Source organism: Microcaecilia unicolor, chromosome 7 (assembly GCF_901765095.1).
Source record: "Microcaecilia unicolor chromosome 7, aMicUni1.1, whole genome shotgun sequence".
In the NCBI taxonomy this organism is placed as follows: domain Eukaryota; kingdom Metazoa; phylum Chordata; class Amphibia; order Gymnophiona; family Siphonopidae; genus Microcaecilia; species Microcaecilia unicolor.
This window is the reverse complement of record NC_044037.1, coordinates 32,054,624-32,068,675: the sequence shown is the minus strand read 5'-3', so window position 1 is coordinate 32,068,675 and position 14,052 is coordinate 32,054,624. Positions and strand designations below refer to the sequence as shown.

The window sequence follows — 14,052 nt, the reverse complement described above, 5'->3', positions numbered from 1 at the left end:
TGAGAATTCCAAGAATGGTTTTCATCTATGAAGTAGCTTTAACTTTAAAAAAGTTTTCCCGAACAACTTCATTTATAGGCAGCTCCATACTCAAATTGGAGTCTAAGGTAACCCCGAGGATTTTATGATACCAGACTGAAGGAAGATATCTACACCTGTCAACCTAACAGTTGTGCTAGGGATCGTTTCATCTCTTCCTCCAACCCACAGAATATTATTTTTACTTGGATTGATCTTCAAGTCATTCATTAACATCCAATGTGAGATCTCATCAAATATGAGAGACATTCGCCTAGCAGTTTTCAGAGAAATCATGCGAAAGTGGAAATAATAGTTTGATGTCAACAGCATAAGAAAAATAATTGATCCTAAATGGTCTCAGTAGCTGATGAAATTTGCTCAAATAACATTAAATAAAGTAGGGGACAATGTCCAGACCACTTATATATTACAATGTCACAAAAATCCCAGAAATCATTTATGAACCAGACCCACGATTCCCATATCAGACAGTCTCTTCAACAATGATTGAAGGCCGCCAACAGACCCAATTGCATAATCACTGTTGGCGTACCAACATCCAGATTCCATCTCAGTTCAGTTATTATAGCCATAATAAGCACAGTCTCTGTACTAAAACCAGGTTGAAATCCAGATTGGCCATTGTCCAGAATGTTGAACTGAGCAAGAAAATTCTGCTATTGAATCCTCACCACTGCCTCAACCATCTCTTAGAAATGAAAAGAGTGTTAGCCACCAGTCTGTAGTTCGAACACTGAGCGGGGTCTAATTGCAAGTTTTCCAAGTTTATTAACACTTGATATATCACCGAAGGGGAAATTCTATCAAAGCGATTTACATTATAAAGTTGAGGAGTGTGGTAGCCGTGTTAGTCCACTCTTAAGGTTATCAATAGAAATCAAACAAAATAAAACATGGAAAAGAAAATAAGATGATACCTTTTTTATTGGACATAACTTAATACATTTCTTGATTAGCTTTCGAAGGTTGCCCTTCTTCATCAGATCGGAAATAAGCATTTGCTTATTTCCGATCTGACGAAGAAGGGCAACCTTCGAAAGCTAATCAAGAAATGTATTATGTCCGATAAAAAAGGTATCATCTTATTTTCTTTTCCATGTTTTATTTTGTTTGATTTCTATTGATAACATTATAAAGTTTAAACTTAATAGCAGAAAGTGAAAAGGAACTACAATGGGAACAGGAAAGGCAAAGGTAAGACATAAGACAACAACTTAAACAGCAGAAAGGAAGCAGTAAGATAAGCAGAGAAAACACCATGATGTGTCCTCGGTCAAGCCAGAGGGCGGCGAAGTAGGACAGGAGTCAAAGGCTAGAGTGAACAGGTCAAGCCAGAGGGTGGCGAAGTAGGACAGGAGTCAAACGCCAGAGTGAACAGATGGGCCACATATCCTTGTGACCCTGGTATAGTACATTCTGTAGCAGACTACTTCATTGCAAAGGATGAGACGTTTGCATTAGGAATGCAACCGAATTAGCTGAATCCATGTTGTCCATGTCTGGGGACCCTGGTTTGTTTGTTTTTTAGCTATGTTGTTATTGTGTTGTATTTAATCTTGGTTTAGGTGTGCTGCTCTGCTGATGCTGCCCTTGCTTTCCTTTTCTTGTTCTTACATATTGGTTTCCTAACGAGGACCCAGTTTCCAAACAACAAAGGGGTCGATATTCACAGCGATTTAACTGGCAAGAAGTGGCTCCTGGCTGGTTAAGTCGCTTGTTTGGAGCTAACTGGTCATTTTCAGCAGCATTTAACCAGTTAGCGCCCAACTCAAACCAGCTATCTTGGGGGCATTCCAAGGACGGAGTCAGCACTTGATCGGTGAAGTGCCGGTATTCAGCACTTAACCAGCCAACATAACCACATAAAAGTCAGCCCTATCTTTATGTGATTCTCCATAGCTGGTTAAGGCCCCGAAGCTCCAAAATAAATGCAGGCACTAGAGACCGTTAGCACCGTACCAGCACCCGCATTTACCTGCGCAGAATGTTCAGAGAGGGTCTAGCACAGGAAACGACGAGTGCACCAGGCACTACTTCAGATAGTATGCAAATGTAATCAAGCTCATGGAAATGAGGTCATTTTGCATTCCTCCCAAATGCTCAGAAAAGAGCGCCCGAAACACAACTGCCTTACCGCTACAAAAAAAATAACACCAGGTGGGAGCAGGGTGTTGGAAGAGAGGATTCCTCATGATTCTCATGCTTCTCTCATGCTTCTTTCTGCAAACCCTGCTGGTTTTGATCGTTAGAAACAGCAGACCAAGCGAAAGCAGACATTGGTATCTGTTTCCTGCGTCTAAATTTAAAGCATCCGTGCTAAAAATAATTAAAAACGCCCAAAGTGAAAACACACATTGGCGTCTGTTTCCTGCGTCTAAATATAAGAACCCAAGCTAAAAAAAAAAACCCAAAAAACAATAAACACGTATATTTAGGCCGCAGAAAGTAGATGCCGATATGGGCTTCACTTTAAGGTTTCAACAGGCGCATGCGCACAGGAGCCAAGCTTACCGCGGAACTCTTCTGTGCATGCACCAAGCACAATCCTCCCGCCGAACTCCCTAGTGCTTAATACTATGAGTACGCCTATATTTGCATGTCATTAGCATTGAGTATTAGGATGTTGTTCTGCGCTGTTCCAGTGCTATTTTTACAGCGCTATTCAGAATAGCACCAGAGTTTTGAGCATCGGGCCTGAGTGCTGAATATCACACTAAACTAGCCTGGAAATTCAATACAGGAGCCTGAACATGGCTCGGCATTGAATTTCTGGATATAATGGCAGCAGCAGTCAGCAAAACGCTGACTGAATATCTACCCCAAAGTATGTTTTTTCTTTCACATGCTGGTTTTTCTTTCCATAAATGTAAAACTAGGTAAAAGGATGAGATATTACAATATATCTATTGTTTATTCAGGAACTGTGTAACGTGGAGGAACCATGTGAAGAATTCACATCAAGGCACAGCTTGGAGTGGAAATTCTTATTTTTGGACCACAGGTGAGGAAGTTTTATGACATGAACTGTTAACCTTGAGCAACATTACAAAACAGAAACATTGGGTCAAAGAAAACAGCACAAAGGGCTCTCAAGACTGGTACAAGTGTATTTTATTGATGATCCAGCGTGGGCCGTGTTTTGGCGTGGTTCAACGCCTGCGCATCAGGGGTCAATTCAATGTGTCAGTATCAATCATGAGCAGTAGCTCAAAAACGCACAGAGAGTTCCATCAGGAAACGAAAGTCAAAACGTCAGAGTGCGGAGCTTCCCGCTGTGAAACCGCGCCAAACGATTTGTGCTGGAAACAAAAACATTGAGCAGTTCTCTGATCCCTAGCTTATTTCTTAAAAGAATCACAATGTTAAATGTAAGGGAAATGGGACTTGATATACTGCCTTTCTGAGGTTTTTGCAACTACATTCAAAGCAGTTTACATATATTCAGGTACTTATTTTGTACCAGGGGCAATGGAGGGTTAAGTGACTTGCCCAGAGTCACCAGGAGCTGCAGTGGGAATTGAACTCGGTTCCCCAGGATCAAAGTCCACTGCACTAACCACTAGGCTACTCCTCCACTTGTGTAACAAATGACAACGTCCTTTTCTATCTTCAGATTGCTGTGTAGAAATAAGGATTAACAAACAAGTATTAGGTACCAACCTTTCGTTGCACCAAATACATACGTGGCTAGGTTTCAAGAGTTTTGTTCCCTCCATTAGGTCAATGAAGATACAGTGCAGTTAAAATGGGTTTCACTAGTAGAGAATCAGCTAGACATGACGTTGCGTGCAGAAGCCTGGAAATTGCAAGTTATATTACAACTCATCGAAGTAATAGAGGGGGCTTGACAGTTCCAAAGGCTTGTGACTGCTAATGGGCAAGAAAGACCAAGGAGGGGGCAATTCGATAAAGTGGCACCTAAAGGTAGACCTGAAGAGGCACACAGTGCTGGTTCTGTAATGGAATTTAGGTACGCCTAACCTGTTTTAGAATAGTTGCGCCAGCTTTTTTGGCATGCTGAAACTTAGACACGATAGCAGCCAGGTCAATGGGAAGCATAAGCTGGCATGTCTAAGTGCACCTTGCAAAGTACACATCTGGTACTATTCTAGTACTATCTAGACTACCCCAACTTGACATTTCGTCCTTTGAGCAGGGACCATCCTTCTTTGTTAATTTGTACAGCGCTGCGTAACCCTAGTAGCGCTCTAGAAATGTTAAGTAGTAGTAAGTAGTAGTAGAAGATGCGGGCATTGCATGGCAGAATACCCATGACGCACCCATGCGCCACCCATTTGTTGTTATGCACCATCTCCCAGATTTATAGAGGTTGCCCAAAGTTGGATGCGGAGCTCAGTTGGGCATGTAAACTAATCAGTCGATTGGATGCTAACAACCAGTTATTGAGGTTAATTGGCACTTAATTGGAACTCATTTGGATTACACGCATATCTGCCTACACACTATTCTATAACGTTGGGTGCCCAAAATATCTTACATGCAACCCAAAAGGGAGGGGTATGGGTGGGTCAGAGGCAGTGTTATAGAATACAGGGGTTATCCCTCAGATTCTATATAGCGCAACTCCTGTGCGCTAATCCCATCATATTCTGGATTTGTGCATGTAAATTGATTAGTTAACAAGCCAATCTGTGCTGATAATTGCCACTTAACAAGCAATTGATTCTAATTGGCATTAATTAAAAATTACACGCAGAACTGTCTAAGCGAATTCTATAATGTGATGTGCATAAATTCTAAGTTGCATAGTTGAAAAGGGGGCTTGGAATGGGTGGGTCGTGGGCATTTCTAAAATCTATGCACATTGTTATAAAATATACCCAGTCCACATGTAATTTAGGTGTTGGCATTTACACCAAGTTTTACTTGGCGTAATTGCCTGCAGCTAAATATAGTCATGCGCTATGGGCACTCATCGTAGTCTATAAACCATGCTGAAATTTAGGCTTATTCCATAAAGTACGCCTAAATTTAGGTGTTCTTTATAGAATACGCCTAGGCATATTGTGTTTTGGCATCCATCTTTTAGACATAAGATAAATAATCTAGTCTTATACTTCCAACATGAGCCTGGATTTACGCCAGGTTTCAGCTGGCATAAGTTCTCATGCTGAAAGATGGGCAGAAGAAATCTACACTAAGAACTGTTCTGTAAAACGTGCTCAGCCTGGAATGCCCTTTATAGCATAGCACTTAGCATGAATTTCTCCTGGCACCTAAATTTGGGTGCCATATACTGAATCTGCCCTATACAACTAGGTCACCGCTTTTATAGAATAATGCCTAGCATACATGCACATAAATGCCAATTTGTGATGTCATTCCCACGTGTAAGTGCCCCTGTTCTCTAAATTAGCATGTGCGATTGGCGTCTAAATTTGGGTGCCCTTTATAGAACTGTCTTTCACATTCTTAAAACATTTCCATGTGGATTTTAGAAAGAACTTATAAATTGGAATTGAGACATTCAGGTAGACAGAGAGGTGAGTTCTACATACGGTGGTGAAAAAAATCGGTGCTGGAAAAAGCACTATTCTATAAGGCACGCTTAAAATTAGGCACGGTTTATAGAATAGCACTTATGCCTGAGAATCACGCCTAACTTTAGATGAACTGAAATGTGGTGCAAATGTACGTCCCTAAATTAGGTGTGTATCCTCCATCATTCTATAACAATGTGTGTAAATGCTAGAACTCCCCTGTTCCGCTCATGACCCTCCCATTTATGCATCCCCTGTACCTAAATTTACCCATGTAAAGTTCAATTAAATTTAATTAGTGTCACGAGAAATATTGTAAACTTGCCTTTTCTGGACTTGTTTAAATACCAGAAATTTGAATGTTTGTTTTTGTGTGCATGGTTTGTTTGATCTCTGGGTCACCTTGTACAAATGATTATGGATAGAATCTGTCCTGTGATTTTATGGCATTTTCTTATTATGTTTGATTTTTAATGTATTGTTAACCATTCTGATTTGCTTGGTAAATAGATATGGTATAGGAAAATTAATAAACGATAACAGATAATTGCTTCTTAAAAAGCCAATTATTGGTGGTAATTAGCTCGTTATTTAATATAATTGCATATGCAAATTGAGCACGCACCTGAATTTGCATGCACAAATTTTGGCAACTTTTATAGAATTAGGGAGAGAGCCTTTCCTAAAATGCATGGACAAATGGAGATTTATGTACCAGATACCTGCAGAAGGAGCGTCTATTTTAGAATCATAAACATCTTAACCAGGGGTGCCCAACCTCAGTCCTTGAAGGCCGCAACCCGGTCAGATCTATTTGCATGCACTGCCTCCATTGTATGTAAATAGATCTCATGCATATTCAACAACAACAACAACAACAATCATTTCTAAAGCGCTACTAGGGTTACGCAGCGCTGTACAATTCAAACATAGAAGGACAGTCCCTGCTCAAAGAGCTTACAATCTAAAAGACAAGAGAACAAACTAAAGACAAGTGAACATTCATTGTTGAAATCCTGAAACCCCAACTGAGCGAGGGCCAAGGTTGGACACTCTTGAACTAAAATATCAATGGATCAACATGGGCACATAAATGCATACACATTTATGTTATGAAATATCAACACAAACATTTATGTCAGCTGTTTTCAAAACATAAACATTTCTTTTCCACAAAGTGATCACAGAGCCCAGTATCCCTTGCCAGTTTTGCTTCTAGGAGGGACATCAACCACTGGGAGATTAAGTGGGCAACTTTCCCTAATCCCTCCCTGCTCAATAGGAACTCTTTTCTGAAACCCAAAACATTGTGGGTAGCAGGTCTAAATCCTGGCATCTCTTTATGGACAAAGACATGCATTTCCCTTCTGAAATGGGAAATGCACGTTTGCTTTTAGGCCCACCCAAAACATACCTCATGATATGAGCTTGTCTTGTTGGGCAGACTGGATGGACCGTATAGGTCTTTATCTGCCATCATCTGCTATGTTACGGCACAAAGCAGCAGATGGATGTTTTCTTCACCATAGTTTGCCCAGCAACTTGGAGCCAGCCCACATGCCTTTAGGGCATGCCTCCCAGCCTTTCCTTGCACTGTACTCCTTGAAGTACCACCCCTCTGGGGCCAAACTCACTGGCTCAAGCATCCACCTCTCTTAAGCTGCAACATCCTGCTTCTTTCTAGTTTGTCCCCATCTCTTCCTTCACCTGGCAAGGGCGGGCAGACGGAAGCAGTAAAGGGAAAGAGGCTGAGGTACCTGGCTTACCCCTTTTAACCCCTATCACATCTCACAGTCTGACGCGCCTAACACTTGGACGTCCTTCACCCATACTCAAAAAAAAAAAGACGTCCCTGATGAGCACTTGGACGTTTTCACCTGGACTTGTGTTTTTTTAAGGTTGTGGACGGCTATTATACATGCAGCTTGTCTGCGTGTATGATGTTGTCTTTGGCATGCGCAGAGCAGCCACGCATAACGCTTGGCTGCTCTGCACTGGCTTCCCCTCCTTAGGAAGGAAATTGTGTGCAAATGAGCTAAAAGCGAGCAGCTCATTTGCATGCGATTTCCTGCATGCATGCCTCTTCCTTTCCGAATTGCTAAGGGATCAGTAAGGGAAGGGCTTTTTCCGTTCAGTTAGTGCATCAGTTAGTCCACTGCAGTGCCCCCTAGGGTGCCCGGTTGGTGTCCTGGCATGTCAGGTGGACCAGTGCACTACGAATGCTGGCTCCTCCCACGACCAGATGAGTTGGATTTGGTTGTTTTTGAGATGGGTGTCCTCGGTTTCCATTAAGGCCGAAAACCAGGGACGACCATCTCTAAGGTTGACCATCTCAACATTTATGTTGACCGTCTCTAAGGTCGACCTAAATGTTGAGATTTGGGCGTCCCCGACATATTATTAAAACAAAAGATGACCGCCCATCTTGTTTCGATAATACAGGTTTCCCCGCCCCTTCGCAGGGACGTCCTGCGAGGACGCCCTCAGGAAAACATGGGCGCCCCGTTCGATTATGCCCCTCCAGATGATCTAGAAAAGTGATTTCTTCGCAACGATTTGGAAAGGTATATACACACACCCTAGAGAAGGAATCGCATGAAATAGAAATCAAAGGTTATAAGATGTTTGACCTGTTGGATGTCCTGGTGAATAACTCAGTATGTTGCTATGTGGGAGGTAACCAGGAGATTCATGCCACTATGACTAATTAAGGACTGGATTATTGCAGATGTCCCAGCCTTTAGGGTGTGGAACACTGTGTGCCACACTTTTGCAATCATAAGTGGTTGGTGTGGAGCGCTATGTTTACCAAGAAAGAGATCATAAGTTTGGTTCAGGTTTGTAGTTCAGCAGGTGAAAACAGGCATTAGGCAGCAGTATGGAGAGAGTGGAAAGGGGGTGGAAAAAAAGCTTCAGATGTAAGACTGAAAGGGAAGGAATGTGAGAGCAGAAAAAAAAAAGCCCTATAGAAAAAGAGGAAAACAGAATGAGGATCCCACCAGCTAAGTTGCATCTAACTCAGCCAGCAAAATCTTCACTGACTAGGTCAGGTGCTCAGGCACCTTTTTGAATATACACCCCAATGTAACTCAAGTTCCCAGCTAGGGACTGTTGTCTTTTTCTCCACCTTGTTGCAAGTCTTCATCTCGCTTTTTGAAGATTTTTTTTTTTTAGCATTTCAGAAATATCGAGTTTGATAACTGAACATCTGAGTTGTGCATTTAGTTGTTCCTTTCCTTTTCTGGTTATCAATAGAAATCAAACCAAATAAAACATGGAAAAGAAAATAAGATGATATCTTTTTTATTGGACATAACTTAATACATTTCTTGATTAGCTTTCGAAGGTTGCCCTTCTTCCTCAGATCGGATCGCAACCTTCGAAAGCTAATCAAGCAATGTATTAAGTTATGTCCAATAAAAAGGTATCATCTTATTTTCTTTTCCATGTTTTATTTTGTTTGATTTCTATTGATAACCTTTAAGAGTGGACTAACACGGCTACCACACCTCTCTACTTTGCTTTTCAGGAAATGCTGTGAGGTCTGAAAGCCGATAGGCTTGTGAAAAGAGAGAGACCAGCAGGGGATGTTTTTCCTGAAATGGTTACATTTTTTGTAGCAGTCTCAGGAAATTAGAACTTTCTAACGCTAACAACACAAGATACATTGGAGGGAGAAAGATGGAGATTTGGCTATTTCTCTCAAACTGTTTGAAGCATCTATACTTTTGGATGGAGATCCCATAAAGGGGCCCCTATTTTCAGACACCTATTGGGAGCCTACTCTATAGATAAAAATAGGCACCTCCTTTTCTTTATAGATTACTAGTTTAACAGGTCAAAGTCATACCTCTATTTTAGGCCATAGAGCGGGTGTGTTTGCGTCTAGATGACTGAAAAATGCACATTCTATAATTTACTTCAATAATTATGGCAGTATTAATTCCAACTCTGGCAACGGATCTACAACGCTTTAAATATATGCTAGAGTCCAAATTTGCATTAGCGAAATAGATTTAACAATTATAGCAGACCTCAGCAGTGCAACTCAAAACTAATAAAAGTTTTGGATAGTTTCAAGAATCAAGTACTTGATTTGTCATCAGTCTCTCTGTATTGTTAACGTTAAACATTTGTATTTTATACTTATCTCACATATAATGTGTAATTAAACTCTGCAATTCGTTGCCAGAGAATGTAGTAAAAGCTGCTAGCTTAGTGGGGTTTAAAAAAGGTTTGGATAGCTTCCTAAAAGAAAAGTCCGTAAGCCATTATTAAAATAGACTTGGGGAAAATTCACTGCTTATTTCTAGGATAAGCAGTATAAAATGTATCGCGCTGTTTTGGGATCTTGCCAGGTACTTGTGACCTGGATTGGCCACTGTTGGAAACAGGATGCTGGGCTTGATGGACCTTTGGTCTTTCCCAGTATGGCAATACTTATGTACTGGGGATTCTGAATGGAATCTTGCTACTCTCTGGGGTTCTACATGGAATGTTGCTACACTTTGAAATTCTGCATGGAATCTTGTTATTCTTTAGAATTCTAGAATCTTGCTACTCTTTGGGGTTCTACATGGAATGTTGCTATTCTTTGTTTTTCTGCCAGGTACTTGTGACCTGGATTGGCCACTGTTGGAAACAGGATGTTGGGCTTGATAGACCTTCGGTCTGTCCCAGTATGGCAATACTTATGCACTTATGTACTGTCCTTTAGACTTTAATGAAAAGCTTGCAAATCTTTAATAAAAAAAGACTTAGCTTTGTCGGCTCAGGGGCAAAAGAGTCCGACATGGCACATGTTTCGTATAAAGTTGTTTCAAGGACAAACCCGACTGGCAGCAAGAGAAGCTGAGTAGTAATGGGAGTATGTCCTTGAAACAACTTTATACGAAACATGTGCCATGTCGGACTCTTTTGCCCCTGAGCCGACAAAGCTAAGTCTTTCTACTTAAAGATTTGCAAGCTTTTGAATAAAGTCTAAAGGACATGATATGTGAGATAACTATAAAATACAAATGTTAGTGGAGAAGTGGCCTAGTGGTTAGGGTGGTGGATGTTGTTCCTGAGGAACCGAGTTCAATTCCCACTTCAGGCACAGGCAGCTCCTTGTGACTCTGGGCAAGTCACTTAATCCTCTATTGCCCCATGTAAACTGCATTGAGCCTGCCATGAGTGGGAAAGTGCAGGATACAAATGTAACAAAAATAAATACAGAATGACAAATCACGTGCTTGAAACTATAACAAAACCTTTATTAGTTTCAAATTGCACAGCTGAGGTTTAGGTGGTGTGTTACAGAATAGTATGTAGCTGGATTACATGTGCATCTAGATGCCAGTATTTTGATCATTGACATGTATTCTTGGTGCCTAAATGTTGGTGTCTTATTTCTAGAATTAACCCCTTGGTCTCTTCTCCATTATAGCAACACCTCCTTCTATTTTGCTGGATCCCAAATAGAGGGTATAAAACATAGGCTGAAAGTGTGGTTTACCTTACCAGGCGCATAAACTTTTACACAGTCATTCTGGTATCATAAAACAATAAGGGCGGCAACGGGAAAACTAAATCAGATCAAAGTGTAGGTGTATTATTATTTGCATCCCTTTGTCCACAAACCAATTTCAAAGGATGTAACGTTCTTGCCCTTCCCGTCCTGTGCTTCTGACTCTGGCTGAGGTGATAATTATCTTTTGTAAAGTTTCTTAACTGCTTTATCTTTTTTTTTATATCTGTCATTCACTACTTTATAGTTCTGAAGAGTTTGCTGCTTCTCGTAATTTTGATTTTAAGTTGCCAAATAAAGAGCTTATAGCTTACTTTCCTGTAAACAGGAAAGTTCATTTCTGGTTCCTTCTAATGGATCCCGAACAAAATGATCGTCTCATGGCACTAAAAGATGTAGCAAGTTGCCCTGTGATTAGAGTACCGTGCTGGATGCAGGCGGTTGTCTCTGGGAAAGTCCATAACTAGGGTCCTCTCAACTTGACCCTTCCCCTAAAGAGTATACAGCTCAGGTTTTGTGATTCAGAATACTCTTTGCTTAGCTGACTGCCCCACTACTGAGGTGCTGGCAGCTCACCTCCCATCGCACAACCTTATGCCTTTCTGAGAAACCTCCCACAGCTGCCTTTCCAGTACCTTGGGGCAGGGCCGCCGGGAGCCGGGCCTGGGACAAGGCCGCCCCCGGGCCCCCCCACCCGAGGTCGCCGCCCACCCGAGATCGCCGGGCCCCCCCGCCGCCCACCCACCCGAGGTCGCAAGGCCCCCCTCCACCCGCTATCGGGCCGGGCCCTCGGAACTAACCTTAAGCCTCCTTTCACTTCACAGCAAGCAGCGGCAGGGCAGACCTCTCCTCCTTCCTTCCGTGCCCCGCCCTCGCGGACGTTACGTCAGGCGAGGGCGGGACATGGAAGGATGGAGTGGCCTGACCTGCTGCTGCTTGCTGCGAAGTGAAAGGAGGCTTAAGGTTAGTTCTGGGAGTGACGGAGGGCGGGCCAGGCGGCGACAGAGGGTGGGCCAGGCGGCGGTGGCGCCGGGCCCCCCTGGAGGCTCGGGCCCCGGGACTTTTGTCCCCCCCTGTTCCCCCCTCTCGACGGCCCTGCCTTGGGGTTATCCTTTGGCAAGCTTCCCATTCCATCTCTCCTTCTCCTCCAGCAGGGCTGGCTGCTTCTACTTCCACACGGTCCATGGCCTCAGGCTCTGGGAAGAGCGCCCCTTGGTCTTCTCTCTGGGTCTCTTCTCGCCTGCTTTCAGAGGAGGCATCACATATTACCTTCCTAACCAGGGAACTTGGACTCCCCCTGGCTGCCAAATGGAGTAGTTTCACCTCTATTCTAGAGGGACTAACCCTGACTTCCCTTCCTGAGGGCATTCCGGTATTTCCTTTCTCTCCCCATAGTTCCAAGGTTGGGAGTCTTGTTCCAAAGGGCTGTTCTACTGGGTTTCTGCCCTCTAGAGGGGCTCTTTGAAACTGCCTCATCCCACATTTCATTCCGCCATCAAAGAGCAGCTGCAAAACCCCTTCCAATAAGGAGGCACCGCCCCAGGTTTTCCTCAACCCCCTACTCCGAGCTGGTGATCCCAATGCCTTCTGGGACCTGTAGTTGGCCTTTTCCCACTACCGTGGCAAGTCCTGGCTACTGACATGTCACACTATGCAATTTTTCTGGTAATGCTGCTAATCTACTTGCTGTAACTTGTGTGCACCTCTTCCTTTTCTACGATTGTTACCTTTCTCAGCTATATATTTAAGATCAGCAGGACCGACGTTTTCTGCCGTCATTTGCCAGCTAGCCCCAAAATGACTTTTCTGAGCAAACATCTAAAAAGTTTAGCTTCTGGTTTATTACTCTGTGCACAGTTGTTTATGGTGTGGAGTTCTTTTTCTTTTCTTTGAAACCTTCCCTGCGGCTGACTTTTTCATTGACCCACCTGCCTAGGGACATAAAGCATAAAGTAAATACATTTATGAAGCATGACTTCTGTATCAATGTCATACACAAACTGCTGTGGATGGAAACTGAGTGATGTATTTATTTTTGCTTGGTACATGGTGTTCCATAATGTTACAAACTGACTTTCCTTGTTTTGCTGTAGGGCTCCACCTATCATTGGTTACCTACCCTTCGAGGTTCTGGGAACTTCAGGGTATGATTACTATCACGCTGACGATCTAGAACTTCTTGCTAGATGCCATGAACAATGTAAGTACTTTATTACTCATACTTTTTGTCTTTAGTCTCCTCTCCTTTGTTTTGTAATTTACTGCATACGTGTTTTTTTTTAAATGTAACAAGCATGCTAGTCACCTTACAATTTCAAAGGCATGGCTGGCATGAAATGAGACCACCTGCAAGTTCCATTAATGGCTCAGGCCTCACTCAGAAAATGGGCTTCCATTTGGAAAAAAAAAACAATGTTTTAACTGATTAGTGCAGACACGCCCACTCTCTGCCCCCAGACCTGCCCCCTCGTTGAAAAAAATACATTTGTTAGTGCACCGGTAATGCACTCACATTCAGGGGCGTAGCCAGACTTCGGTGGGAGGGGGGGGTCCAGAGCCCGAGGTGAGGGGCACATTTTAGCCCCCCCCCCCCATGGTGCCGCAGACCCCCCCCCCGCCATTGCTGACCCCGCCGCCGCCACCACCACCACCAACAACAACAACTTTGTCCCCCCCACCGCCAACCCTTCTCTGCCGCCGCCATCGCCTACCTTTGCTGGCGGGGGACCCCAACCCTCACCAGCCGAGGTTCTCTTCTTCCGGCTCCTGCACATACGTGCAGGACGTCAGACTCACAGAAACAGAATGAAGCCTTGCGCCGGAAGAAGAGGACCTCGGCTGGTGGGGGTTGGGGTCCCCCGCCAGCAAAGGTAGGCGGCGGCGGCAGGGGAGGGTTGGCGGTGGAAGGGGGGTCGAGAGGATCGTCAGCAGGGGGGTCCAGGGCCAAATCTACAGGGGCCCAGGCCCCCGTGGCCCCACATAGCTACGCCACTGCTCACA

At 43.5% G+C, this 14,052-nt stretch overlaps 1 protein-coding gene across 1 annotated transcript in view; it reads left to right on the top strand.

Annotated features, from left to right (window-relative positions):
• Nucleotides 1–14,052, top strand: part of PASD1 (PAS domain containing repressor 1) — a 95,270-nt gene that overhangs the window by 48,368 nt on the left and 32,850 nt on the right. Inside the window, 2 exon segments of the mRNA XM_030209849.1 lie at nt 2,961–3,043; nt 13,146–13,252. Of these exon segments, the coding sequence (XP_030065709.1) occupies nt 2,961–3,043; nt 13,146–13,252 (190 nt within the window).